The 27,790-nt window shown below is 36.8% G+C and overlaps 2 protein-coding genes across 3 annotated transcripts; one reads left to right on the forward strand and one right to left on the reverse strand.

Moving 5' to 3' along the window:
* Positions 1–27,043, reverse strand: LOC127812935 (protein SAMBA). 2 transcript variants are annotated; one of them, XM_052353532.1, is made up of 3 exons: positions 26,824–27,043; positions 25,981–26,091; positions 1–116 (listed from the first exon to the last, which is right to left on the reverse strand). In XM_052353532.1, exons 1-3 carry the CDS (start codon positions 26,978–26,980, stop codon positions 55–57), a joined length of 330 nt encoding a protein of 109 aa, XP_052209492.1. In that variant the 5' UTR covers positions 26,981–27,043; the 3' UTR covers positions 1–54. The 2 variants fall into 2 exon arrangements, with proteins under 2 accessions (XP_052209492.1, XP_052209491.1); XM_052353531.1 differs by lacking the exon at positions 1–116 and adding an exon at positions 20,979–21,295.
* On the forward strand, positions 12,377–19,705 carry LOC127812934 (heat shock factor protein HSF8). Its single transcript, XM_052353530.1, has 2 exons — positions 12,377–12,899; positions 17,624–19,705. The coding sequence occupies exons 1-2, from the start codon at positions 12,609–12,611 to the stop codon at positions 18,941–18,943; spliced, it is 1,611 nt and encodes a 536-aa protein (XP_052209490.1). The 5' UTR covers positions 12,377–12,608; the 3' UTR covers positions 18,944–19,705.
* Positions 27,044–27,790: the final 747 nt, after the last annotated feature.

A 27,790-nucleotide genomic window follows, 5' to 3' on the forward strand; every position in this document is an offset into this window, starting at 1 on the left:
CAAAACCTAAATAGCTCCCTGGCTATGTATGCTACTCATTTGAACAGCTCTGAATCACTTTGGTGGGGAAAAATTATGGCACCTTGCCATATCTTTATGCTTCTCAACAAGCCCCCCTGAAAATTAGAATCCACAAGAACTAATTTGATAAGAACCTCCATAGCATAGCAATAAGTAAACAGAGATGGCTGCATGAATATGACGCTTGACAATACAAAATTCCAATAAAAGTAAATGGCAGTGATCATGAATCTGCTTGTTTTGGGCAATTCGGTACCTAGACATGCTGGATAGATGAAATTATGTTCCCATTCCAGCATGACCTACTTGTGTAATATTTTTGCACGGAAGATGCGCGCATCCATCCAGCAAGTTATGCTCAATATATGAGTTTTTTTTTTTTCCCAAGTTTGAGTAAAGTAATTCCAGAAAGCAAAGTTGAATTGGATCCAAAAAAAGCTGAACTTGAAATTTCAAGTAATTCAAGGAAGCAAGAATAAACCTGGAGTTAAAACTTCGTGTGCAATGTTCATGGCGTACCTGCCAGAAATTTTGGCAGCAGCCATTTTAGGTGCTTCCAGAGTATTGAGTATTCTGAATTAATAGCTCACATTGAACTCCTATGGCATTTGTGGGCCTACATCTATTCCTCAAGGCTTCACCTTAAGATGTTTTCAACTATTCCTTCAGTGAAATAGCATTTGTGAACAAGTGAACCTTGAAAACAATTGTTTATCCCAAGAGCAAAACCCTGTTTTTGGTTACAAAATGATTAACCAAGTTCTCACAAAAGATCAACTATATCTCTCACGAAGTTAATCGGTCCTCTTTCACACCCCAATATGAAGATAATAATAATAATAATAATAAAACATATTCTCTTCATTTGATGCGACAACTCTCTAGAACTTGGCATAATACAATCAGAAGTTTCAAGAACAGAATGAAGAAAGCTTCAGGGCTAGAATTAATGAATGCTTGTATGGCCTCTGTCTTTATTACTTTTATAGTTTGGCAAGTTAACATAAGATTGTTATAAGGCATACAGCACTAACACTACTCGGCAAAGGATTTATCAAATCGAGCATGTTCCCATGGGAATCAACCATATTATTCATGAAGAAAAAGGGTGGAAGTCTAAAAATGCGTATTGATTACTGACAAGTCAACCTAGCAACCATTTAAAACAAATATCCACTTTCAAGGATTGAGGAATCACTTGATCAACTATAAGGGGCTAAAATCTTCTAAAAAATCGATTTAAGGAGCAAATACTACCAGTTAAAGTAAAGACTGAGGATGCCCCAAAAAATTGCATTTTGATCATAATACGGGCACTATGAATTCCTCGTGATGCCATTTGGGTTTACCAATGTACCAGCGACTTTCATAGATCTCATGAATCGAATCTTTAGACTATACTTGAAAAGTTTGTTATCATCTTCATAAACGACATCTTGAGCTAATTGGCCAATGAGATAAAACATAAACAACATCTAGGAATTATAATACAGACCCTTCAAGAGCAAAAGGTATATGCCAAATTCTCCAATTGTGAATTTTAGCTTGAAAAATTAGCATTTTTAGGCACGTAGTATCTACAAAAGGAATTGTTATAGATCTTGCCAAAATAGAAGCTGTAAAAGATTGGGAGCAACCAAAAACTATTGCCGAAATACGAAGTTTCCTTACCCTTAGTAAGATACTACCATAGGTTCGTGGAGGGATTCTCCAAGATTGCTTTTCCTATGACCTGACTTATGCAAAAAGGTGTAAACTTCGAATTATAGGACAAATGTGAACAAAACTTTTAGGAACATAAGTGGCACTCGACTATAGCTCAGTACTCACTTCAATTTGATACTCGCCATGCCTTCAAGTATAAAAGGTTATGTAATCTACAATGATGCATCAAAAGTAGGCATTGGGTGCGTCTTAATGCAATAATAGGAAAGTGATTGCCTATGGATCCCAAAAACTAAAAAAACATGAATAGAACTACTCAACCTATGATTTGAAACTAGCAACGATTATTTTTTCCTTTAAATTATGGAGACACTATTTGTATGGTGAAATATTTGAGATCTTCATGAACCACAAGGGTTTGAAAATATGTGTTCTCTCAATGAGAACTAAATATGCAGACAATGGATAGAGTTTTTAAAGAATTATGACTGCAACACTTAATATCATCCAAGATATGCTAACCTAGTAGCTAATGCCTTAAGCAAGGAGAACTCCTTCTACTTAATTGAAATGATGATTCAAGAATGGGAGCTGGTAAGAATATTTAGTCTCATAAACCTCAAGGTGACTCCTAAAGATACATTTGCATACATCATTAGCCTAACAATCTAGTTAGAACTAACAACCAAATTAAACAAGCTTTGAAGAAAGATCTAAGGCTACCAACTTGGGTGAATGAACACATGCAAGTAAGAAAACTAGACTTCGAATATAAAGACAAAATGATTTGAGTTCAAGGAAGAATATACATATCGAAAAACCTAAGGTAGACAATAATGGATGAAGCTCATCGAACTTGATACACGATCCACTCTAGGGCCACAAAAATGTAAAAGATATCAAGAAATTATATTAATGGCCTAGTATGAAAAAAAACATTACTAGGTACATAGCTCAGTGTAACAATTGTCAAAAGATAATAAATTATCAAAGACTTGCCAAAAAATTATAATCGTTGGAAATTCTCGAACATAAGTAGAAACATGTCACCATGGATTTTCTGAAAAACCTACCTAAAAGCTAAAGAGGTTTGGAGAATTGTGCTAAAATGATGATCGTCTATTAATCCTATAGGTCTTTATACATGAGTTACAAAGGGATAAAACCTATAAAATAGGAACAAATATACACAACTTTGTCTAAAATAAAAAATAAATATACAAAATCCTATCTAAAATAGAAGTAAAGATAACTTTGGTATTTCAATAGAGGTTGAGGAAGTTCAGGAGAGTGAGGACGTTGGAGACGTTGAGACATTCATGCTATTACGCCTCCTCAAGAGTGGTGTACCATCACAGACGCCAATCTTGAATAGTTGTAAGAGAAAAAGATTGACGTGGAAAAGGGCTTTATGAGGCAGTCAACAAGTTGGTCCGCAGCATGGACATGTGAGACACACAATCGTCCTTGTGTAACTTGATCTCGAACAAAATGGAAGTCAATAGCAATGTGATTCATACGTGAACGGAAAATTAGGTTTTCACAAAGGTAAGTCATGCCTATGTTGTCACAAAAGATGGTAAAGACGCCAGCGGGAAAGTGTAGCTCATAAAAGAGGTTATGCAACCAATTAACCTCAGTTGTACATGCAACTATAGCTCGATACTCAGCTTATGTTGATGAGCGAGCTACAATATGTTGTTTCTTGGAACTCCAGCTAATAGGTGTGCCACTAAGAAACACCATTTACGTAGAAGTGGAGGTTCGATCATTATGGTCCCCTACCCAGTCCAAGTTGGAAAACACATGCAATAAAAGTGTTGTTGTCTGGAGAAAGAGAATGCCATGGTGAGCAGTACCCTAAAGGTAACGGAGCACTCTCTTTACCGCAGCCTAGTGAGTCATCGTTGGTCTGTGCATAAACTGGAGAGTTTGTTGACAGCAAAAGAGATATCGAGGCGATTCAGAGATAGGTATTGCATAGCTCCAAGTGTTTGACTATAAACAGTGGCATCAATAGTTGCACTACCATCATGAAGTTGCATACGAGCAAAGGAACTCAATGGCGTGGAAATAGGCTTGGAATCAAGCATGGTAGTACATTGAAGAAGATCATGAACATATTTTTGTTGAGAGAGAAAGAGACCATCTGCAGTGGGGTGTGCTTCAACATCGAGGAAATAGTGAAGATTGCTAAGATCTTTAAGTGAGAAACGTGTAACTAGGAGGTTGATAAACTACATGATATGAGACTTCAAATTTCTTGTGAGCAGTATGTCGTTAACATACACAAGCAAGAACACTAAGACAAAGTCCTTAGAGTAAATGAAAACTGAAGTGTTAGACCGTGAGTTGAGGAACCCTTGAGACACCAAGAATGTTTTTTAATTCAGTAAACCAAGCACAGGAGGCCTGACAAAGATCATAGAGAGCCTTGTTTAACTTACAAACCTGAGTGAAGTGTGCCTTATCAATGAACCCAGGAGGTTGTTTGATGTAAACAGCTTTTGTAAGGGATCCTTGTAAGAATGCTTTGTTGACATCAAGATGTCGTATGCACCAAACCATGATGGACAGCAAGAGTAAGGATGGTTTGAATAGTTATGGGCTTGACTAAGAGACTAAAGGTGTCCTGGAAATCAACACCAAGACGTTGCTAAATTCCCTTAGCAACGAGGCAAGCTTTGTAGCATGCAATGGAACCATCAGGATCCCGTTTAATCTCATAGACCCACCTATATTGAACAACATTTTGAGCAGTATCTGAAGGCACAAGGATCCATGTATTATTTTGTAAAAGGGCATCATACTCCTCTTGCATTACTTGATGCCAAATAGTGGACTTTTATGCTTGGGTGAATGAGGTTGGTCCAACCTTGTCAAGTTGAAGTGGCAGTGAGGCAATATTTCTTGTTTGGTTTGAAATGTGACTCTTAGACCTAATGCACATGGGATGGCTAGAGACAGAAACTTTTGAAAGGGAAGAGGATCAGGGCGTACCTGAGGATCTTGTGGTGCAACTTGAGACGGTGTTGTGTTGGACTAAGAGAGAGCATCACGTGGCATGGAGTCCAATAGTGGTGCAGGAGCGAGATGGGGTAGAAGGTAGTGGGGTTCTGGGTCTAGGAGTACCCATTGATTAATAGTGATGGCAGTAACAAGTGGAGAAGAAGGGGTGAGATTTTTAAAGGAAAAAGAGTCCTCAATGAAACGAACATGGTGGGAAACAAATACCTTATTGGTAGATGAATCAAAACAGTGATAGGCATTATGTTCAGTTGAATAGCCAATGAAGACACGAGGTTGAGATCATGGTTCAAGTTTATGTGCGGTGTAGGGATGCAACCAAGGGTAGTAGAGACACCCATAAACGTGAAGGTTTTGATAATTACACATGTAACTAAAGAGTTTGTGGAATAGGGACTCATTATGAAGAGAATAGGGGGGAACACGATTCATGAGATATGTGGAAGTTAGAAAAGCTAAGGACTAGTGATGAAGAGACATGTTGGCATGATGGAGCAAAGCCAAGCTAGTATTAACAATGTAACAATAATAGTGCTCAACAATGCCTACTAGCTTAGGGGTGTATGGGGGATTTAAGATGCTATATGCCATATTGATTAAGTATAGGAGTGAGGCTTTAACATTCACCACCACCATCAGAGTAGAAGGTTTTTGGGTGATGGGGATGGTGGTTTCAATTGGGGTGGTGTTTGTAGTGGAAGAGAGACTCTTGGCCATGGTTTAGGAAGGAAAAAAGAAGATGAGAATGGTCTTGTTTTGTACTAGATGGATTTAATACCATAAAGAGGTTTGCAAAAGTATGCTAGAACGATGATTGTCTATTAATCCCATAGGTATTTATACATGAGTTACAGAGGGATAAGACCTATAAAATAGGAACGGATATACACAACTTTATCTAAAACAGAAAACAAATATACAAAATCCTATCTAAAATAGAAGTAAAGATAACTCTAGTATTTGAATAAAGGTTGAGGAAGTTCACAAGAGTGAGGATGTTGGAGACGTTGAGATTTTCATGCTATTAAAAGCCTCTCCGAGAACAATGTGATTTGGGTTATCGTTGATCAATTAACAAAATCAACTCATTTCTTATTCACCTGAGTCAGGCAACCTATCCACAAATTGGGTCAACAATATGTCAAAGAAATCTCAAACTTCATAGAATTCTAGTAAATATTGTCTACGATAGAGACCCAAGGTTTACCTCAAGATTTTGAAAAAGCTTACAAGATTGCCTAGGAATTCAATTCCAACTCAAAATAACATATCACCCACAAATCAATGGATAATTCAAAAGGACTATACAAACCCTTAAAGATCTATTAAGAGCTTGAGTGACAAATTTCAAAGGTGGGAGAAACATTTACCTCTCATAGAATTTGCTATAACAACAACCACAATGACAATATTGGAATGGCCCCATACGAGGCATTATATGGATGAAAGCATTGAAAGCACCTATAACACTTACTATTTTGGGTATCCATTATGCACAAACATTAAAAATACATAATACATGATATATGCATAAATGAACACACACACACACGTGTGTGTGTGATAATATATATGTTCATCCATATATGCATATATACATATATGTGAATTTATATAAACAGACTCACACACACACACACATATATATGTATAAATGAACACACACATATATGTGGTCATATATATGTTGATCCAAATATGTATATATATATCATCATATTTATGTTCAACCCAATATGCATATGTACATATTTATATATTTATACATTCCTATTTCTATACATACATGTAAATTAACATATATAGTCATGTATTATATCATCATATTTATGTTCAACCCAATATGTATATATACATATTTATATATTTATACATTTCTATTTGGCTAAAGTCATATGCAGCCCCTTCACCTTTTCTCATTTAACCACTTGGCCCCCTCATCTTTTAATTTAGAGCCCGTTAAACACTCTAGAACGGGAATCTATAGACGTGCAACACACGCTCATTTTTGTCAGACAAACCCTAAGCAAAAACTTCTTTGTTGAAAAGAACTATAACCTTGGGTGTTACACTTGCTCACACCGTTGACATCGCGCTTGTTGTGGTTCTCGCACACGTCGTTGATCTCGCCGCCGAGCACGCTGTTTCCATTTAGATCTTGTTGTCGTCATCGATCTCAGTATCGATCCTGGTCTATGCGTCGATATCTTGCCATCGAGATCTTGTTGTCATCGTGGGTCTCGATCTCGGTCTTTCCGTTGATACCTTTGTGTCATCGTCGATGTCAGTCTCTCCTTTAATATCTCGCATTGGATCTCGGTCTCGGTCTCGCTCTCAATGTCGCCATCAATATCTCACCATCATCGATCTCGCTGTCGCTCTGTAGGTGGTGGTTGTTGGGTCTCTCCAATGAGGTGCCTTTTTAGCTCTCGCTTTCACCGTCGCTAGTTATCTCTACTGAGGTGCCTTTGTGTTTCAATTTGCTGCAAAATGGGCTAACATTTATTGCTTGTCCACATGAATTTTAGGGGTTCATTATGTTGATGTTCACTGTGGTGTATGTGAATTTGTTCGTTGTGATGTTCACTGTGGGTTCATTCTATTGATGAATTTTAGGGGTTTATTTTGGATATGAAAATATTTTTGGAATTGAAATGAATTTCTTATTTTGTTGTCATGGTTCACAATTTTGAGTAATAATTGAATGGATTTTGTTGAATTTGATATTGGTCCGTGATTGAATTTATTTTTGTTTATTATATTGTTTAGGGAATTTGATTTTCACATGGCTGAAAAGGTTGTGATGTTAAGGCGGAATCATTGGGGGAAATTTTGTAATTGATAATGGGGTAAGGAGGTATAGTGGGGGCATTCAAACTGAAGACATTGTTGACCCAAATTTGTTATCATTTATTGAATTAAAAACACGTGTCAAGAAGTTGGCTTACACTAATCACGTGGTCTTTTACTATAGATGGGTAAAAGGTGTTAATGTCCCGCATTACATTTTAATTGAAAAAGATCACGATGTGCTTAATTTCTGTGTGGTAATTGGGAATGGTGATATTGTGGATGTTTTTGTTCAGCATATAGATAGTGAGGTTAACCCTTTAAGAAATGAGGGAAGTGGGGTGGGAGATTTCGAATTGCAGGGTTTGGAGGAAAGCACTGATGATAGTAGTACTAACACTAGCGAGGGCAATAGTGAAAAAAGTATTGACCCACCAAAAGAAGATGTTGGTGGACAATTTATATTTGATGATATTGATGATGAGGTTAGGATAACAAGAGAAAGGTTGAGGAATTACAGAAATAGTGTTCATTCTACAGAAGAAGGAAAACTATCATTAGGGGAAGTGGGTAATTATGTGGGGTTCCATGGGGAACTTGTTATGTCTGGTACATCTCAAGGTGTAGTTGGGGGTGGTGAGCCTTTTGAGAATAACTCTGATCCTAATAGCAAGGGGGTACTGACGAAGAATATGAGGATGGGGCTAAGGCTAGTCGAGGAAGAGAACACAAACATAGAAATTTTCGCTATGATCCGAACTCAGAATTTCCATAATAGGAGTTGGGTATGATATTTAAAAGCGTAAATGAGTTCAAAAAGGTTGTGTCCAAGTATGTTATGGCAAGGGGAGTAAAGCTAACCATTAGACCTAATGAAAGGAAAATGGTTAGGGTGAAGTGTAAGGAAGGATGCCCATGGTTGTTACTTGGTAGTTTAGATAAAAAATCAAACAACTTCATTATCAAGACTTATAACCCTTCCTCTACACAAGTGCTGTAAAAGCAATAGGAGTAGTTATGCAATTCAAAGTTTATTGCTAGGCATTTCAGGGAGAGGATTTTGTCTCAACTTGAGATAAAGATCAGAGAAATACAACAACTATATACTCTATAGAGAGTCTTTGAATATATTTGTGGGAAAAACAATGTGTAAGAGAGCAAAGAATAAGGTGATTGTAAGTATGATAGGTGACTATAGAGTTGAATATGGTAGGCTACATGACTATGCAGATGAAATTAGGAGATCCAATCCTGGTACGACATGTTTTGCTAAAGTAAAAAGGGATGAAGATGGCGTGCAACAGTTCAAGAGATTTTATGTTTGTTTGATGCTATTAAGAAGGGGTATAAGGCTGGGAGTAGACCGATTTTGGGATTCGATGGATGCTTTCTCAAGGGTCCATGTAAGGGTCAACTTTTATGTTGTGTATCAAATGATGGTAATAATCAAATGTATCTAGTAGCATGGGGGGTTGTGGATATAGAAAATAAGAAAAACTGGAAGTGGTTTATCTCTACAGTCAAGATGGACCTTGGTATGGAAACAGGTGTTGGTTGGATAGTGGTCACAGATATGCAAAAGGGTTTGGATTCTGTTATTGTTGACGAGTTGCCTAATGTAGAGCATAGAATGTGTGCTAGACACACATGGTCAAACTGGGCTAAGAAATGGAGAGGTGAGGGTAAGAAGAAGAAATTTTGGGAGGTTGCACGGGCACTGTTTGAGCAATTGGCAAAGGAAAAATTAAATGAAATGAATAAGATCAAACAAGGGATAGTTGATGACCTATTGTATTACAATCATAATACATGGTGTAGGGCATTCTTTAGAACAGATTGTCAGTGTGATACATTGGAAAATAACATGACCGAGGCTTTCAATGGTTGGATTCTTAATATTAGAATGAAGTCAATTCATACAATATTAAAAGAAATCAGGGTACAGGTGTTGGAAAGGATTGCAACCATGAGACAATTCGCAGAATCATGGATATCAGACATTTCACCTCATGCAATGCAAAAGTTGGAGGCGAACAAGATCTTAGCAATGAAGTGTCACATTCGGTGGAATGGAGACAATGGGTTTGAGGTGTTGGAAGAGGAGTATGGACATAATGTAGACCCTAAGAATATGACATGTACTTGCAGGAGCTAGATGCTGAAAGGGATACCTTGCCAACATGTTGTATGTGCTTTGTTTCATAGACAGTTGAATCCTGAAGACTACATTGCAAAGTGGTATAGAAATGAGACTTACCTGAAGGCATACAGCTTTTTTTTGGAACCAGTGAGAGGAATTAAATTGTGGCCAAATTCACATAATCCAACTATTCAACCACCTCAAGTTAGGAAACAACCAAGTAGACCAAGGCTTAAGAGAAAGAAAGACAAAGAAGAAGCCCAACATAAAATTGGTAAATAGTCCAAAACGGGTTTAACAATAAGGTGCTCCAACTACAAGCAATTTGGCCATAATAAGAAGGGTGCAGGGTAAGTTCAAGTAATCATGAGGTAAAGTTTTGATTAACAAATTTAATTAAAATCTAATTACATTTTTCTACCATTTATTGTTTTTATTTTACATATATGTGTACATCAGTCAAGAAACTTGAGTACTGTTAATCAATACAATACAAGTTCAACTAGGGTGGGACATGGAATTGATGTTGCTAAAAGGTCGTACACAACACCAACAGTACCTTCGCAAGCCAAGCGACAAAATGTGATGAGCGGAATGGGAGTCTTATACAACAAAGCTATTGAAGTCATGACATATTAGGTATATTGTTTATGTATATCAAATATGTTATTATTTACAAATTTTTGTAATTCCTCTATTTATTGAATTTTGTACTTGTTTGTTACAGGCATTAAATACCACCCCCAAACTCATACATGACCCAAGGAAGATAAGGAGCTAAGCAATTGTCACCAAGGATCTTGGCTTTAAACCACCAGGGCTAAAATAGAAAGGAAAGAATGCAATAACAACCAATCAACTTCAACAACAAAAGGTTAACAAATTGTGAAGATGACAGCAAAATTAATTTTGTTTTTAATGCAAACATTTGTTTAATTACATAATGCAAGCATTTGTTTAATTTGCTTTAATTTTACTTCCAATCCTGGTACTGAAGCAACAAACTGGAGCTCAGCAGCAAAATTAATTTTGTTTTAATGCAAACATTTGTTTAATGCAACAGGGGATTAATTTTTTATTATGAATGGATTAATTTGCTTTAATTTTACTTCCAATCTTGGTTTTATCGCAAGATGAATGGATATTTGATTATGAAATAATGTAACAGGGGATTGATTTTTTTATTATATAATCTAATTTGAATAAATTGATCTTTAGGTTTATAATATAAAATTAAATTAAAGTTTCTTAACATATAATTTTACACTTGACTAGATAGGATATAACACTTACATTTTTTAAATATTGGCATTCTAAAAAATTAAAATTACAATAAATAGCAAGAAAATAATAAGCAAAAAATAATAAGAATAAAATTACAATAAGCAGCAAAAAAGAAAATTACAGTAAACGGCAAGAATTTAAACTATTAGCTCCCATTTCTCCCACTCACGTGCTCCTCAATGGTGTTTACTTCACGCGCGTGTTGATTGGACTGTGAGGGGGTTGATAGGTCTTAAATTATAAGTTAAAATGTTTAATATGTTTAAATTAAAAGTTGAGAGAGATAATAGGTCCCTCTTCAAGTTAAGAGGGCTAAATGGTTAAATGAGAAAAAAAATAATCCAAATGATTAAATGAGAAAAGATGAAAGGATTGCATATGACTTTAGCCTTTCTATTTCTATACATACATGTAAATTAACATATTGCTATCTTAGTTTACTTGTTTAGGTTCCATATGTTGTACACATATTGGTTATAGATATATATATATATATATGCATATGTTGTACACATTATGTATATATATGGTCGTTTGTGAATATATATGCATATTCACAAACGACCATATATATACATAATGTGTACAACATATGAAATCCTAAACAAGTAAAGTAAGATAGCAATGGACCCAAAAAATGTGATATACCTTAGAACTGTTGAATCTTCTAATGAAAGAGCTAGGGTTGGTGAAGAGAGACTATAGAAAGTGTATACTTATTGTTTGTCGCCTTCAATCACCAATTGTCGGGAGTCGTCATCTTTTACCTCTACATGTTTCTAGGGTTTGTAAAGTGAGGAATAAAAAGATTATGTTTTAACTTAAAAGATGATTCATATGAACAACATCATTTAGGCCCAAGCAAGAAACTCTTGTATGATAAATCTCTAGGTAAGTGGAGGCAACTAAAAATGTTCTTATAAAGAATGTCTCTCTATAGAATTAAAAACACTTTTAATAAAATCATTTTTATGCCTATTACCAACACACACTTTACCACTATATAAATACTCTTACAAAGAGTATTTATTTCAAAAAAAAAAAAAAAAAACTCCCCCTGAAGGTGTTTTTATCCCTAGTTTACGTGGACCATCATGCCCTTGTGACATGCTAGATCAAAGACATGTTACATTTTATTTTTAAATTTTAGTTTAAAATAAATTTAATATTATTAAGTTTAATTAACTTAAATTATTTAATTAAATTTGAACTAACTATATTTATAACAAAAATGTACTTTAAGTAAGAAAATAAATCATAAAAATTTATAAAAATATTTTTAAATCACAAAAAAAAATTCATTTGAGTGACCCAAATTACATAGAAGTGAATGCAATTCGGTCTAAAATAATTACTCCGTTACGTGCTCACCGTATAAGAGCGACTGGTCTCTGACTGCGGCTCGTGGCCAATTTCCCCCATCGGTCTCGGCCTATATAAGCCCCAACTTTCACGACCCGTCTTCTCCCGTGACCGTACACACTTTTTCCCTATTCAACGATAACATTCTATCCCTAAATAGGCACAATCTTTCTCTCTCCTCCAAATCTAGGGTTTTTCGCCCCCTAAACCCTACCCCAATTTTCGTACTCGATTTCTATCCGCTCCATAACACCGAAACAGGCAATTCGCGGCTTCCGTCTGATTGATGCTTATAGCCGGCTGATTTTGTTGCGGCGATATGGAAGCAGACAACGGTGGGACCACAGCGGCGAACGGCGGGGCTGCTAAGCGTCCTCAAAGTCCTCCGGCGCCGATGCCGATGCCGATTTCTAGCGCGAATGCGCCGCCGCCGTTCCTTGTGAAGACGTATGACATGGTTGACGATCCGTCCACTGATAAAATCGTGTCCTGGAGTCCTACCAACAACAGCTTCGTCGTTTGGGATCCGCCGGAGTTCGCTAGGGACTTGTTGCCGAAGTACTTCAAGCACAACAACTTCTCCAGCTTTGTCCGGCAATTGAACACTTACGTATGGATTTCTTCTCGATGTCTTTTAGTTGATTGATTGAAGTTCTTTACTGGTTACTTTCTGTTGATACTAAAAAGGCCTATTTGAGTTGAGTTGAATTGAGTTGGGGCTTTTCTGTATTCTCACGTTGGTAATTGTGAATCTGAAGTTGCTTAAGCATGTAGTTTCAATTGGCGTGTAGATACTAAAGTTAGGCTAGATTCTCGAGAATGTCGAGAATGAAGTTTGGTATTTAAAAAGTAATAACTTTGCAATTCTGGAGGTTCACAATCATGTAATTTTAATGGAGTTAGGGCTAGAATGCCACTGATCCTGTGGAAACCACCAAACATTTGGCTAATAGAAACAAGGTGAGGAAAATGAAAGAAAAGCCAAGTCTTTGAACCATTATGCTTTTGGAGCCTTTCTTCACTCACTTTTACATCTGTCTTTGCTATTTTAAAATGGGATTCTCATTGCTAGTGGATCTTCTCACTTAATGCTCTAGCAGAGCTCATCATAGCGCATTTTGGTTTTTGGATTTTGCAATTTGTTCTTTGATGTTTGTTTTGATGATAGCATCTATGGAGACTGGATCAAAACACAATATTTTCTTTTTAATAAGTATTGCATATTGGCCATTATGCACCAAGTGATGGAGTTGGAAGGTCTTTAGAAGTTTATTTTATGTTTGGCTGCTGCATTTCATTTCCAGTATTTTGATTATATAATTGTATGGCATTTTCTATTTTGAGAATTCCTATGTAGAATACACAAGAATAATGAGAACAATGTAAGGAATTTTTCCAGATTTTAGTGCTGGGTACTATGCAGAATTTTACCAATCCCTGGTCATTCTGTGTTTGGTCCTTTAGCATTCTATATTTTTCCCTTTGTTTTTGAACAGTTATATTTTTATAGTTGCATGTGGACCTCCTTTTTGAGAATATCTATATAGAATTCATAAGGATAATGCATGCAATATATGGATTCTTTAATCAGATTTTGCTGCTGGATATTGCATATAGATTTTAGAGATGGCACTCGTAGGTGGAGGGAGATTCTTATAATTCTTTATACTTCTTTGGCCTTAGTCTGTCCTTTCCGTTTGATACTTGGTTACTTCTGTCCCAGATCATGTTAGATTTTGTTGTTTTCTCAACTTTGAACTTTTATGTATTGCCTTTATTTTTGGGGGTTTGTGAGTTAGGAATTTTTTTTTGTATTTTATGAATGTAGTTATGCTGGTGGCATTGAGATTGAAGGTTGTTATTTTTTTAATTTGCATTCATAGCGTAGAGATTCTTATAGCTCCTATTACTTCACTGTTCATTTTTCCAACTTTAAATCCTTTCTCTTTGACAATAATAATTAGATCAAAGCTACTATTGGGTGCCCTTTTTTGGTCTAGAAGAGAGGGAATTTAGGTGGCAATGGAAGTTTTTGGGTATTTAAATTTTAGTAGTGTTGTCACCAAGATACAACAATAAATTTATAGTTGCAGGTGAGTGTTCGTCTCGAGTTTCTAGTCTCTAGGAGACCTGCAAAGCATAAAACAGTTGAGGATGCGGGGTGCCTCTTGCACAGGCCTTCTAATGCTTAAGTCAATCTCCGAGAGAGTATGTAGAAGTAATAGAAATATAGTCTTAAGTGGAGTTTTAGTCATACCTCAATCGGAGAAATCAATTCCTATTTATAGAGATTGAGACTGTTAGGTGGAGGGGCTTCCGAGTCTTTCGGGATTATCTATTACGGATCTCCAAGCAAAGATCTCGAAGGCTAGTTGACTTATTCTTGGACCCAGTAAAGGCTCTTGGGAGGGTTTCAAGGCTACCCAGGAGTGTCTCCCGAGGATTGTTATTCTTTCAAACTTCCCTCTTTAGGCTTCCTCCACTTGGACCTATATTGGGCTTGGGCCCACTTACTTGGACACAAGAAGTAAGATAAAAATTTGAGCATTCTATATAACCAAATATATTATTGGTAGCATCTCCAATGTTTATAGGAGTAGTTGATTGTCGTGTTCCTAGGGTTTGAATTGGAAATTGGAAGAATCCAAGAGAGTTAAGACCAAGAACAGAGGGATTGGAGGGAGAATTGGACAGAAATGGGGAAAGATAATAGACAGAAATGAGGGAGAGTTGTAGATCAGAACAGAGAAAGGAAGAGATTAGAGAGAAAGTAGAGGGAAGCGGGAGGGAATTTGAGAGAGAATTGATGAGAGGGAAAGTTGAATTCAATTATCATTCAAAACATACCTTCTCTAACTACCTTAGCCTACTTATAGGTTGTTCCAACCTATCTAATTGAGAAGTAAAATTATTCTTAGCAACCTAGAGTACAATATAGTAATGCATGTAAACTAACTACTATTATAATGACAATTATAGCCTTGGGGATCCTCGGGGTTGTGAAATTGATGTAGCATTTTCCTGTGTTCTAGATTGAGATTTTGGGTAAATTGAGTAATAGCTACTATTACCTTTTTTTGGGTTATACAAACATGATTCAGTGGACTGTTGCTGTTTCTTTGGAGCATTTTGAAAGCAAGTTTTGGGAGCATTTTGAAATCAAGTTTTGTTCCAAAAAAAAAAAAAAAAGGAGCAAGTTTTGGCTTCTTGGAGTAGAATGGCCTCTTAACTTCTTCATCGTTTGGGTTTATGTTAATTTGGTTTGCTCAAGGGCAGCATGCTCAGAAATAAAGAAAGGTTTTATTGTATTTGAGGTCATTTCATAGAATGGATTAGGGCAAGGAGGGAATTTGTGGTTGGACTGGAAGGGAGGGATGCCTGAATCCCTATTGTTACCAACTTTTGAGAACTTGTTGATCTTAAGAAGCATGAGTATGATTATGGATATGGAAAACACGTGCGCACGCAAATCAAACATGTGAGTTATCTTGACAGCCTGCCTTATATTATAGTGCAATAGAACATGGTAACCAAATAGGAAAATAATATAATTCTAAATGTTTAAAATTCTAATCAAATAAAAAATTAAAAATCTAAAATACTAAATAAATTCTAATCCTAAATTCTTGTATTCTTTTCTTTCTCCTTGTGTAATACTGTAGAATTTTCCTTTCCCCATTTTTTATCCATGCAGAGAGGTCCTCTTGAAATGGAGAATAATGAGAAAAGTAGTGCTCCAAAAATATTGGATTGAAATAGAAAATATCAAGATGGCAAAAGGAAGCATTTGACACTCGGAGGTCTTGACAACCTTTTTAATTTTATTGACATGCAATGGAAAAGGTTGTAGCAGATTAGAAGCATTGACTAAAATTGTTATGAAGTTTCCTAAAGGTCCAGTTGCAGGCATGAAGTTTCCTATAGGAATCTATAGCGTAACACTTGCATGAGTCTTATAACATATTATCCATCTATACGCAAAAGTAGTGGACAGATTCTCCAGTACCCTTGCACATGAAGCACCTTCAACTTGTTTCTGCTCTCTCCATATTGAGATGTCAGAAGAATTGAAACCATAAGAGATTATCCTAACAAAGAATGTGACTTTTGCGAGAGCGTAATGTCCATATCATCTAGGAAAAAAATGTCCCTGAAGTAAGGACCCGGTACATAGAACAGCCAAACAGAGGATGTACTGCTCTCCAGTTGGCCTGGCACCCCTGTTTTTTGAGGCTCCAAGATTTCATTTAGGGGAATACGTCTCTTTAGTTTCCAAAATTTCTACAGTACTCTGATTATGTATGTCATTGGCACTCGCTCACAGATACTCTTCATACGGTAAGGAGAATAAACTGTTGAACAATTTGCCATACATTTTAAGAGTTTGGAGGTTACAGAGATGTGACAACTGCCTCAAACATGAATCAGGAACCTGACCAGAGACAACAGCTTGTGAGAGAAAAAATTATCTTTTTTTATAACACCCCCACTCCCCACGGAAAAAAAAAAAGTGGATGGAATGGGAGAAGTTTGTGGTAGAAGAGGTAGATGGGAACTAAAGAAAACTTGGTGGAAACTGTATACGCATGATATAGAATATAATGACCTTACAAAAGATATGATTAGGGATTGAGATGATTTGTGTGCTTAAGGCTTGATTTTTTGTTGTTTTTTTTCCCTTTTTCCTGGGAGCCAACAACGGCAGCAAAACCAACATACCAAATCTTCATCCCACTACATGGGGTTTGCTACCTGAGTTCTAACTTTCTATTTCATTTCTCCTGTGGGCCAACGCTACTGTAAAATTTGATTTTTAAAAATGTTCCATCATGAAACGTGAAATGTTGGGTTGCGAACTGAAAATGATGATAGCATACTAAGAGATGATATTGAAGGCTATGATAGGTGCCACAAGTACACAATGAATTCATTTGTTTGTGCACTTTCAGACAACTTTTGAGGGAGAATCTTGAAAGTGATTATTCTGAACTTATATTCTTCAGTGCCAAGGTTAATGTTGGAGATTCCTTGACTTTTAAAATAGGAAGCCTTCGTTTTCTGGGACAGTCTAAAATTTTATACTGAACATGAAGAATTTGACTGGTATATATATTTTTGATATGTGATTATATAAGGATATGAATTAAAAATAAAAGGAAATAATAGTTGTCTTTTTATCTCTTTGGAACTTATGAAATATCACCTCGCCAATGTAGTATAGTTTCCATTACAGAAAAGTTTGTAACTTACGTGGTTGGCTTGCTGATATTGGCATTTAGGGCTTACATGACTGTTGTAGTTCCTTATTTATTTTCTTTCTTTTTGGACAACTAGGGTTTCAGGAAGGTTGATCCAGACCACTGGGAATTTGCAAATGAGGGATTTCTCAGAGGACAAAAACACCTCCTTAGAAGTATTAATCGCCGGAAACCTGCCCATGGACATACTAACCAACAGCAGCAGCAACCACATGGACAGAGTTCATCTGTTGGGGCTTGTGTCGAAGTTGGGAAATTTGGGCTCGAGGAAGAGGTTGAGAGGTTAAAGAGGGATAAGAACGTGCTTATGCAGGAGCTTGTGAGGCTGAGGCAGCAGCAACAGGCCACTGATAACCAGTTGCAAGCGATGGTGCAGCGGCTTCAGGGGATGGAGCAGCGGCAACAACAGATGATGTCCTTCCTGGCAAAGGCTGTGCATAGTCCAGGCTTTTTTGCGCAGTTTGTGCAGCAGCAGAATGACAGTAGCAGGTTAATAACTGAAGGCAGCAAAAAACGGAGGCTTAAGCAGGATGGTATTTTAGATAATCCTTCTGTCAGCCCTGCTGATGGACAGATTATAAAGTATCAGCCTATGATGAATGAAGCAGCCGAAGCAATGCTCAGACAGATCATTAAACTGGATGCTTCGACTCGCCTTGAAAATTTCAGCAACAATTCTGATACTTTACTGATTAGTGATATTTCATCACCCAGTACACTAGACCATGGGAATGGTTCAGCTCGTACTTCTGGAGTGACTCTTCAGGAGGTCCCGCCATCTTCTGGGCAGTCTTTTATGCAGGCAACTTCTGGTTTTCCTGGCCAAAGGCCATCGGCTGCCATATCTGAGCTTCAGTCCTCCCCTCTTGGAGCCAACTCTGACATGGTTACAGCTACTCCCCTTTCAACTTTGAGCCCACTGGGTGAAGCACAAGAGATGCCCTCTGTCAGTCTCCCACAGACAGATTTAGTTATACCGGAGCTTTCTTCATTACAACAAATGGTGCCAGAAAGCAACATTGACGTGAGTGGAGAAAGTTTCATAGGGCCTGAGGCAGGGAGTGGTGTTTTTATAAATTCAAACTCCTTAGGGAATAATGGGCAAATGCCCTTGGAAATTGACAATTTCTCCATTGATGCTGAATTTGAATGGGGCAATTCCTTGCTTGAAGATGATACACAAAACCTTCCTGGCATTGGTGATCCCTTTTGGGAACAGTTTCTTGCTTCGAGCCCACAATCTCTGGAGACTGAAGAGATGGACTCAGCTTCATTGGAACCTCCTACCAACAGTAGTGAAGCAAAGCCACGGGAAAATGGATGGAACAAAACTCAACATATGGAACAGCTTACAGAACAGATGGAGCTTCTTACTTCAGATGCCAAAAAGGTTTGACCTTACATGGAACAGACAGAGCTTCTTACTTTCGATGTTGAAAAGGTTGATCTTGTCATTTCAGTTCTTACTTCAGATGCCCAAAAAGTTTGACCTTGTCACACCAAATGTACATTTGTGTCTTGCATCACCCAAGGTAAATCTCAGAATACCCATAATTATCTGTTCCTGATATCATGATCCTCTTTGTCTTGCAATGGGAAAAAGCAGCTACATGATCCCTCTTGTACCCTATTCATCTGGTTCTGGCCCGTCTTTCCTTTTTAATCGGGGGAGAAACCTGACTTCAGGTTATAGTTCACTCTTTGTTTCTCTGCCTCTTGGCTTCGTACTTCTCTGCCGTAACATTTATCTCCACTTCCATATTTGTTTTAAAAGCAAAATGGACCCAAGTGGCAAGGTGTGCTGTTTGGGGGCTTCACTTTGTGGGTACCTGATGAAGTCTTGCTGTTCGTCATTCTGCACTGATTTTTAGCAGGCTATGTACGACCTTATCTACATTAGATGCTTAGGAAATTCTTTGGTTTGTGGTTTTCCTTTTAACTCTTTCGTTACATTTCTAATATGTAAATACTTTTTTGTTATTGTTGGCATGATTATGCATGCATATGTAAATTGTGTGCATTTGGAATGGTCCCTTGCCGGACTATTTGCTAAAGGTTCTAATAATCTAATGCCCTGTTGAGGGTTTATTTTGTTCTCAAGACGGACTGAGAAGATATTCTCATCTAAGGCCATATATGATGTATACCAATTCTTTTACACTTGGAATTGTCGTCTGTAAATTTTGTTTTCTCAATCAACGGCATTGAACTTAGAAGACAGAACCTTGGTAGTATGCCAATGATTGCACCTTTGTGACTATAAAGTGTAAAGCATGGTTTAAGTTTTTTGTGCAAAAATGATTTTCTTTCGCCCTCATATACCAATATTATCAGAGTTTTTGGGATGCGAATGCGATTGAGAAGAATGGTGAATCATTCTATTGGGCAACATTACTTCTAATGTGACTTGGTTCTATTTGGATGATTCTCTATTTTTTTTATCATGCATGATGTTTAGAATAGAATACAATAAATGAGAATTTGTTAAACTATAGGTGCCCCTTTAATTGTATTCTTTTGGATTAAATTGATTCAGTTCCAAATTACAGATTAGAGATCAGTCAATCCGACACCTCTTGGCATTGTTAGCAGCTCATTGTGCTCGTCTAAAACTGTCAGCCAAGGCTGAGGCATATATTTTTTCGAGCTTTCTGCTGGCCAAGGCAATAGCCAATTTCAAACGAGAAGACCACATATCTCCCCAACCAGTGGAAGATAAACAGTCGCCTTTGGGGGGGTGGGGGGGGTGTTGTCTCGTGTTTCAACTCCACTCAATGAAGCATATTTAAGAAAAATCTTCTACGCCTGAACAAAGAGCTTCCCTTAGGGTGGCAACTAAACGGGAGTTGAGCTTGAATTTAGAGACTCAAAATCTGGAGTTTGAATGAGAATTAAGTGACGGCTTTGGCATGCACAGGGTAAGCTGTGAAGGGGGGCTTGGAGAGTAGAAGTTGAAAGTTTCATGTTGGAATATTATGGTTTGCACGAGAATTAAGTGGCTGATTGACATGCACAAGTCTGGTTGTGAATGGATTGATAATACGAATATAAATAGCTCTAGCAGGGCGGGGGCGGGGGGACAGGGGTATGGGTATTACATTGATCCCATTAAACCTAGCATCAAGGGGAAGGCAATGGATGAGCAAAGCCCCTATAACACCAGTAGGCCCTTTGTCACTGAGCTAACCTTTTTGGACTAGAAAAAATAAAATAAAATAAATTGCTATGCAAGCATTTATATAGTCCTCATGGCTATACCTCCGATCCTGCTTGGAAGCGTTGCCAAGCTTGTGGTACTGGTAATGCCGCAGAGTCAGTTTTGAATTAGCCCTATAAATATATATATATATATATATATAAATCCAGTTATGATTACTTTTTAACATTTTGAATCTGAAAATAAACTATATTTGGCTTAATAGGATTCTCAATTTACCTAAATGTTTTTGTTTTTTTTTCTTTAAGATATTCTAATCAATAACTTTATACATACATAAATGCACCACACACAAAAAAGAGCATTTCCTACAAGCTTAACAAAATTAAGCAGGTGGTTCGGGCACATTGGTCCTTGAATGAAACAGCAGGCTCTCCAATTGGCAAGAATGGAGATTCGAATGGTCAATGTAACAAAACCTCTAAATAGCTCCCTGGCTATGTATGCTACTCATTTGAACAACTCCGAATCACTTTGGTGGGGCAAAATTATGGCACCTTGCCATATCTTTATGCTTCTCAACAAGCCCCCCTGAAAATTAGAATCCACAAGAACTAACTTGATAAGAACCTCCATAGCATAGCAATAAGTAAACAGAGATGGCTGCATGAATATGACGCTTGACAATACAAAATTCCAATAAAAGTAAATGGCAGTGATCATGAATCTGCTTGTTTTGGGCAATTCGGTACCTAGACATGCTGGATAGATGAAATTATGTTCCCATTCCAGCATGACCTACTTGTGTAATATTTTTGTATGGAAGGTGCGCACATCCATCCAGCAAGTTATGCTCAATATATGAGTTTTTTTTTTCCCAAGTTTGAGTAAAGTAATTCCAGAAAGCAAAGTTGAATTGGATCCAAAAAAAGCTGAACTTGAAATTTCAAGTAATTCAAGGAAGCAAGAATAAACCTGGAGTTAAAACTTCGTGTGCAATGTTCATGGCGTACCTGCCAGAAATTTTGGCAGCAGCCATTTTAGGTGCTTCCAGAGTATTGAGTATTCTGAATTAATAGCTCACATTGAACTCCTATGGCATTTGTGGGCCTACATCTATTCCTCAAGGCTTCACCTTAAGATGTTTTCAACTATTCCTTCAGTGAAATAGCATCTGTGAACAAGTGAACCTTGAAAACAATTGTTTATCCCAAGAGCAAAACCCTGTTTTTGGTTACAAAATGAATAACCAAGTTCTCACAAAAGATCAACTATCTCTCACAAAGTTAACTGGTCCTCTTTCACACCCCAATATGAAGATTGAAAGAATAATGATAATAGTAATAAAACATATTCTCTTCATTAGATGCAACATCTCTCTAGAACTAGGCATAATATAATCAGAAGTTTCAAGAACAGAATGAAGAAAGCTTTAGGGCTAGAATTAATGAATGCTTGTATGGCCTCTGTCTTTATTACTTTTACAGTTTGGCAAGTTAATATAAGATTGTTATAGGTCATAGGGGCCATTTAACTGTTGGCTCCAAGAAATTTCTTGAAGAAATTTGACGACTTAACACATTCCTTAATGGCTTCTCACACCGTCAATAGGAGTGTTGTCACTTTCTTGACATAGGATTGGCACTTTCCTCTCTACTTGAAATTAACTGCATGACAGGATCCTGGACCTAACAAAGGTTTCTTTGTAGATAGAATTGGAAGAGCGAGAGAAAGAAAGGGAAATGAGGGAGAAACAGAGAGAGGGAGAGAATTGAAGAGAAAGAGAGAACTTGAACTCTGTTATTACTCAACAGTGTTCAAAAGATCATCTCGAGTAGCTTATATAGCCATTCTTAAAGTTAATTCTTTCAGTTTTAATACTGAAAGTATTACAGCTGTCAATTATAAAACAGAAAAATTAACAGCTTCTCCAGAGAAATAATCTGCTGTAATCAAGACCTTGGACATCTGTCTACATCCGGATCTTGACACTACAAAAGTAGAAATGTTAACACTTTCTTAAATAAGTATCAATTTTTATTTTCTCCTCTTAAAACTTTTGCCAATGCCAAAATAAGGCTTGATATATTGTAGAACTTTTGAATTGACTCGATTCTTTATGGTGTCTACTCAATCACCTAGGAGAATAGCTTTGAACCCTGAAACACTTAATACCATATCAATCCAATTTCAAAAATAAAAAAATATATATATATATATGAAGATTTTTGAGTGAAAATAACTTTCACAATGGGTAAACAATTCCCCACCTAGTGGGATCAAGGCTTGTAATCGTTGTTGATTATTATTGTTGTATTGGTAAATAATTACATAAATAAACTACCTTAAGGAGGGACACCTTGCAGAAAGAATGTGTAAAAAAACCTATGGTCAGTGTTCTAAAACGCCCTAGGCACTAGTCGGGAGCCAACCTAGGGCCTAGCGCCTAGGCGAGGCCTAGGAAATAATGCCTGGGGTAATTGTAGAGAATGGTTTAGAACACATAGGAGTATGCTACTTGTAGAGAATGGCTTAGAGAAGGGTTTACCGAAAATTTTATTTTATTTTATTTTTTTCGTTCTTTTATGAATACCATTTTTTCTCTCTCTATCTCACTCTCTCCCCCCCGTACTCGAACGCCCCCATTTTCATCTCTCTCTCTCTCTCTCTCTCTCAAACCCACCTCCATCAATCAAACCGTTGTTGCCCCCACCTGGCCGGCTACAGAAAGTTGTTGTCATGAGAGAGAGAAATAGAAGAGACCATTGGCTACGGCGGTGACGAGAGAGAGAAATCGGGGCTAAGGGAAAATACCAAACACAAATCCAAACACACAAATCGAGGCCAAGGGAAGTTTTTAAGTTTTTGAAAATTAGGCAACTCAGGCTACTAGGTGCCGCCTAGGCGTCGATTAGGCCCGATTGATCTAGCCCAGCGCCTAGGGTGTCGATTTGCCTATATTCGTGGCGGCCAGGGGCCACCCAACGCCTCAACGATTAGAACACTACCTATGGTTCTTGCTACCAATTAAAAAGCAAAATGAGGGTCACCCAGAAATTGCATAACAAATAACAAGTTAAAAAAAAAGGTGTGTATTGTCCATCCTCATCCAAGAAAAGTACTCCAAATAATGATACCTCTCCATGCAAATCAAAATCTCCAAATCCTCAAAAGCTCTTTCATTTCTCTCTCCAAATTTACTTTTTTAAATGTACTTAAAGGTGCTATCATCAATATTAATGTTTCAAATAACCATTCAAACCTTGCCCACTCTCCCACTCTTCATTTCATACACTTGGGGGTTTAAAACAAGTCGAACCAAGTCAAGCTTGGCTTCGTTCAAGCTCAATTCGTTTTATTTTTTAATATGTTTGAGCTTGGCCTGTTTATGAATCAAGCTCTATAAATGGTATTCAAGTTATGTTCTTAACATTCTTTCTTGTTCGGGCTCAATTTGAGCTTGGCTCATTTAACTTAAAAAACCCTAGTTGAGCTTCTTTATGAATAAAAATCGAGTCTATTATTGAGTTTGTTTGTGAACAATAAACAAGCCTATTATTGAGTTTGTTCATGAACAACGAACAAACACTGGGATACTTTGTGCCTTTTTGCGAAACCTTAGGGGTGCCACATGCAATTTTCCCAACATAATATAAATTTAATATCCCTCTTAACCAAACACTAAACAAAATGTAAACAAGATAGTTCATAAACATGGATGAGCTGAGCCAACCTATGTTTAAGCTCGACTCATTTATTAAATAAGCTTCAAAATCTTGTTCCTTTTTGTACAATTAATTAACAAATGAACCAAAACGAAGCACATTTTCACAAGATGTTCATCTAGCATTTTGGTTCATTTACACCCCTTGATACACTCCAATCGCAATCAATGACTTTTAGTTGATTTATTTGCAATAATGAGATAGCATTTCACTTATTTATTTGTTGTTCGAGGTCTCTTGCATTTGACACATAATCATTATGATGAAGAGAGGAGTGAATGGAGGAATGTTAACACTCAACCTAACCTTGGCAAGCCTATGCTCTAACATTAAATTATTTCCATGAGATACAACCCACGTGTTTTCTCAATATTGACCAAATTGGCTCAAACACCTCACCTAAACTCAAATCCTCCAAATCCAAGCTCAAATCCAACAACAACAACAATAAAATCCTTTCAGGCTTTTCCTTGGCTCAAAATCCATCTTGATGAAGCAAGTTAAGGATTCATTGAAGCTTGAGAAGCTCTACCAAGGAGTGAGGCAGCGAAATTGGGTCAAGTAAGTGGTTGAGATCAAACCCCCCAAGAACTGGACTCAGCTTTGGCTCAACACTCAACATAGCCAAACAAGTTGCCTTGGCCTAAAATGAGGTTAGGTACAATGTCAGGGGAAACTTTGTGGGCACAATGCCCCTATCTCTAGCACCAATTTGCCAATTACATGCCTTCACACTCCTCCATGGACACCAAATTCATCAAATGATTAATTGGGTTTGGCTAGATTGGACTATAATTTCAAGGTGGAGAGATCTCTGGCACCGGCATCAGCCAAGGAGGTGACGAATTCTCAAGGTCTTCATTGAAGGAATCAGAGAACTTGATGCTGGGGAAGTATTCTTCTATGGAGATTGATTGGGTTTCCCTCATTCTTCATCTTCACCACCTAATAAATTTGAGTCGGGAAATGGTATATATATGATAAGTTTAATGTAATTTTCTTTTTTTAGTGTGTAATGTTTTAGGAAGTCAAAGTAGCTTCTGCTATGGGGTTTTTGACATTTGCAGGAGTGAATCAAGTAACAGCAATCCTTTGCGCAGTAGTTTTGTTAATATAATGGAAGATCTCACTCTATTCTACGGTCCACTGATGTTTTTACATGCTTGACCACGGGGAGGGTCTTCCTAGCTTAGTTCCTATGTTTGTTGTGTTATCTTCTGTATGTGTTTTGGAGACCACAAGGATCACTGGCAACATAAAAGCAAGCAATAATAACATACCCATGTGTTAAACGATTTCAAATAATTATGGGAATTAATTAAAATAGTTATTGGCATTAAATACATTAAATAATCTAAACACACCACATTTCAAATAATGTTCACTCGTGTGGGTTAGGCACTATAACTACTACTTTGATACAATAATACTAAAACTGAAAATGGATATTACTTACAAGATCAGAAAAAGCAATGAGAGGGAGAGACTAAAGAAAAGATCAAGATCAGATAGTGCATACACAGGGCAGCAATTGAGGGTTAAAGAGCTAACCAGGTCTTGATATAAGCTGAATGCGGGAACGAGGACCATCAAACATCCAGCTATCTTCATCCAAGGATTTGACCTCCTTATTAAGTGTAGCCATCAAATCTGATTTCAGGACTGCAATGCATAGACCAATAAGGCTACTGGCTTATTGAGTGTTCTTGCTTTTAGCTTCCCCCATGAATGCAAACAAATGACTCAAAATTATAAGATTCCACTGTCATAAACTAATGGAGTGCAAAGGAAACAAGTGAATAAACCACAATCCAACCTAAAAAACCGCATAATGTCTACAAAAAGAAAAAAGAACTCACACATTTTATAATTCCTGAAATCTTCCACCAAAGAGAAGTGAGAATCCACGAGGAGATCTTCACATCACCATACAAAACCTTAATGCTATGTTTTGGTTTGATTATCCATACAAATATATACGATTGATTAAATTCCATCTTTCTTTCATCTTCATTTTCCTTTAAACCCTAGTAAACATATACTTTTATCTTTTTTTTTAACAAACATTTATTTATTATCTTTCCTCCCAACCAAAAAGATAAATAAATAAATAAATTTAACTTGAATTCCTTGATTTCCCTTTCCTGTCTTTCATTTTTCATCTTTCATTCTCGTCTCTCCACAAATTCAAATTCTAAACATCAATATCATCTAGCTATTAGAGGGCCGTCCCGCAAGCTGAAAGAGAATCGTTAGTCATCAAATATCTCAGTACCAGACCAGTACTACGAAACGAACAAATCAATGAAAACCCACAAAGACCCAGATGGTAGAATTCGCTCAAATTCTTAAGAAAAACGGAAATCGACATTGTTGGCCGACAAAGAGACTAACCGGCAAGAGCCTCGTCCTTGGAATCTTGGAAGGAGGTGAGATCGGCCTGTAAGAGGAAATCATCGACTGTGATGGAAGATGGAGCATTTGCACCTGCGACTGCTGTAGTCGAGATCGAGGAGCGAGCCGGCGACGACGACAACGAGCTGTTACTCATCTCTCCTCTTTCTCTCCCTTTCTCGAAAAATTTCACGGCTTCCCGAAAGGTCGAAATTTGAAAGTGAAATCACACTGGGACTTGGAAACGAGTCGTAATTAAAATAGAAATTAAATATTTTAGGAGAAATTGGTGAAAAATCAAAAATTATAATAACATTTTAAAAAAATTATTTATGGGTTAATGAGAAGCATATTCTTATTAGCTTTAGTGACATCTATATTAAATAATAATAATAATAATAATAATAATAATAAAGATTTAAAAAAAACACACAAAATTTCTTGATGTTTAAAAAATAGCAAAAACTACTTCGTCATTTCAATAATCTTGGGATAATCATCCTTACGTAATTCTCGATACTTGTGCCCTCAATTATGTTTGGAGAGTAAATCGTAGTATGAGATTTCGTTTTACTACATAACGCGATAATTGAACTCACGACCCGCCTGATTGACACTGACATATCAATTACTCGACCACTCAAACTATGTCCTAGGGTCGCCATTCCATTAATTTATTGTTATGTCAAACCTCCAATAAATAAATTTACTCTTTTAATTTAAAAATTATGTTATGAGATTTGCTAGCTAAACGTTATATCCATATATTATAATATATTGTAATAGGTACTTTTGTAATTTCAATAAACAAGTATAAAGTAACTATATAATTTTAAAAATAATAATAATACTATAAATCATAATTGATAACAGTATCATTAATTATGTAACGTCTTCTCATTAGAGGAGGTTAAAGAGAACATGTACTATTATTTTTTCTATTTAACATTTTTTTTTAATGAGAATG

Source organism: Diospyros lotus, chromosome 11, assembly GCF_014633365.1.
Source record: "Diospyros lotus cultivar Yz01 chromosome 11, ASM1463336v1, whole genome shotgun sequence".
Lineage (NCBI taxonomy): Eukaryota > Viridiplantae > Streptophyta > Magnoliopsida > Ericales > Ebenaceae > Diospyros > Diospyros lotus.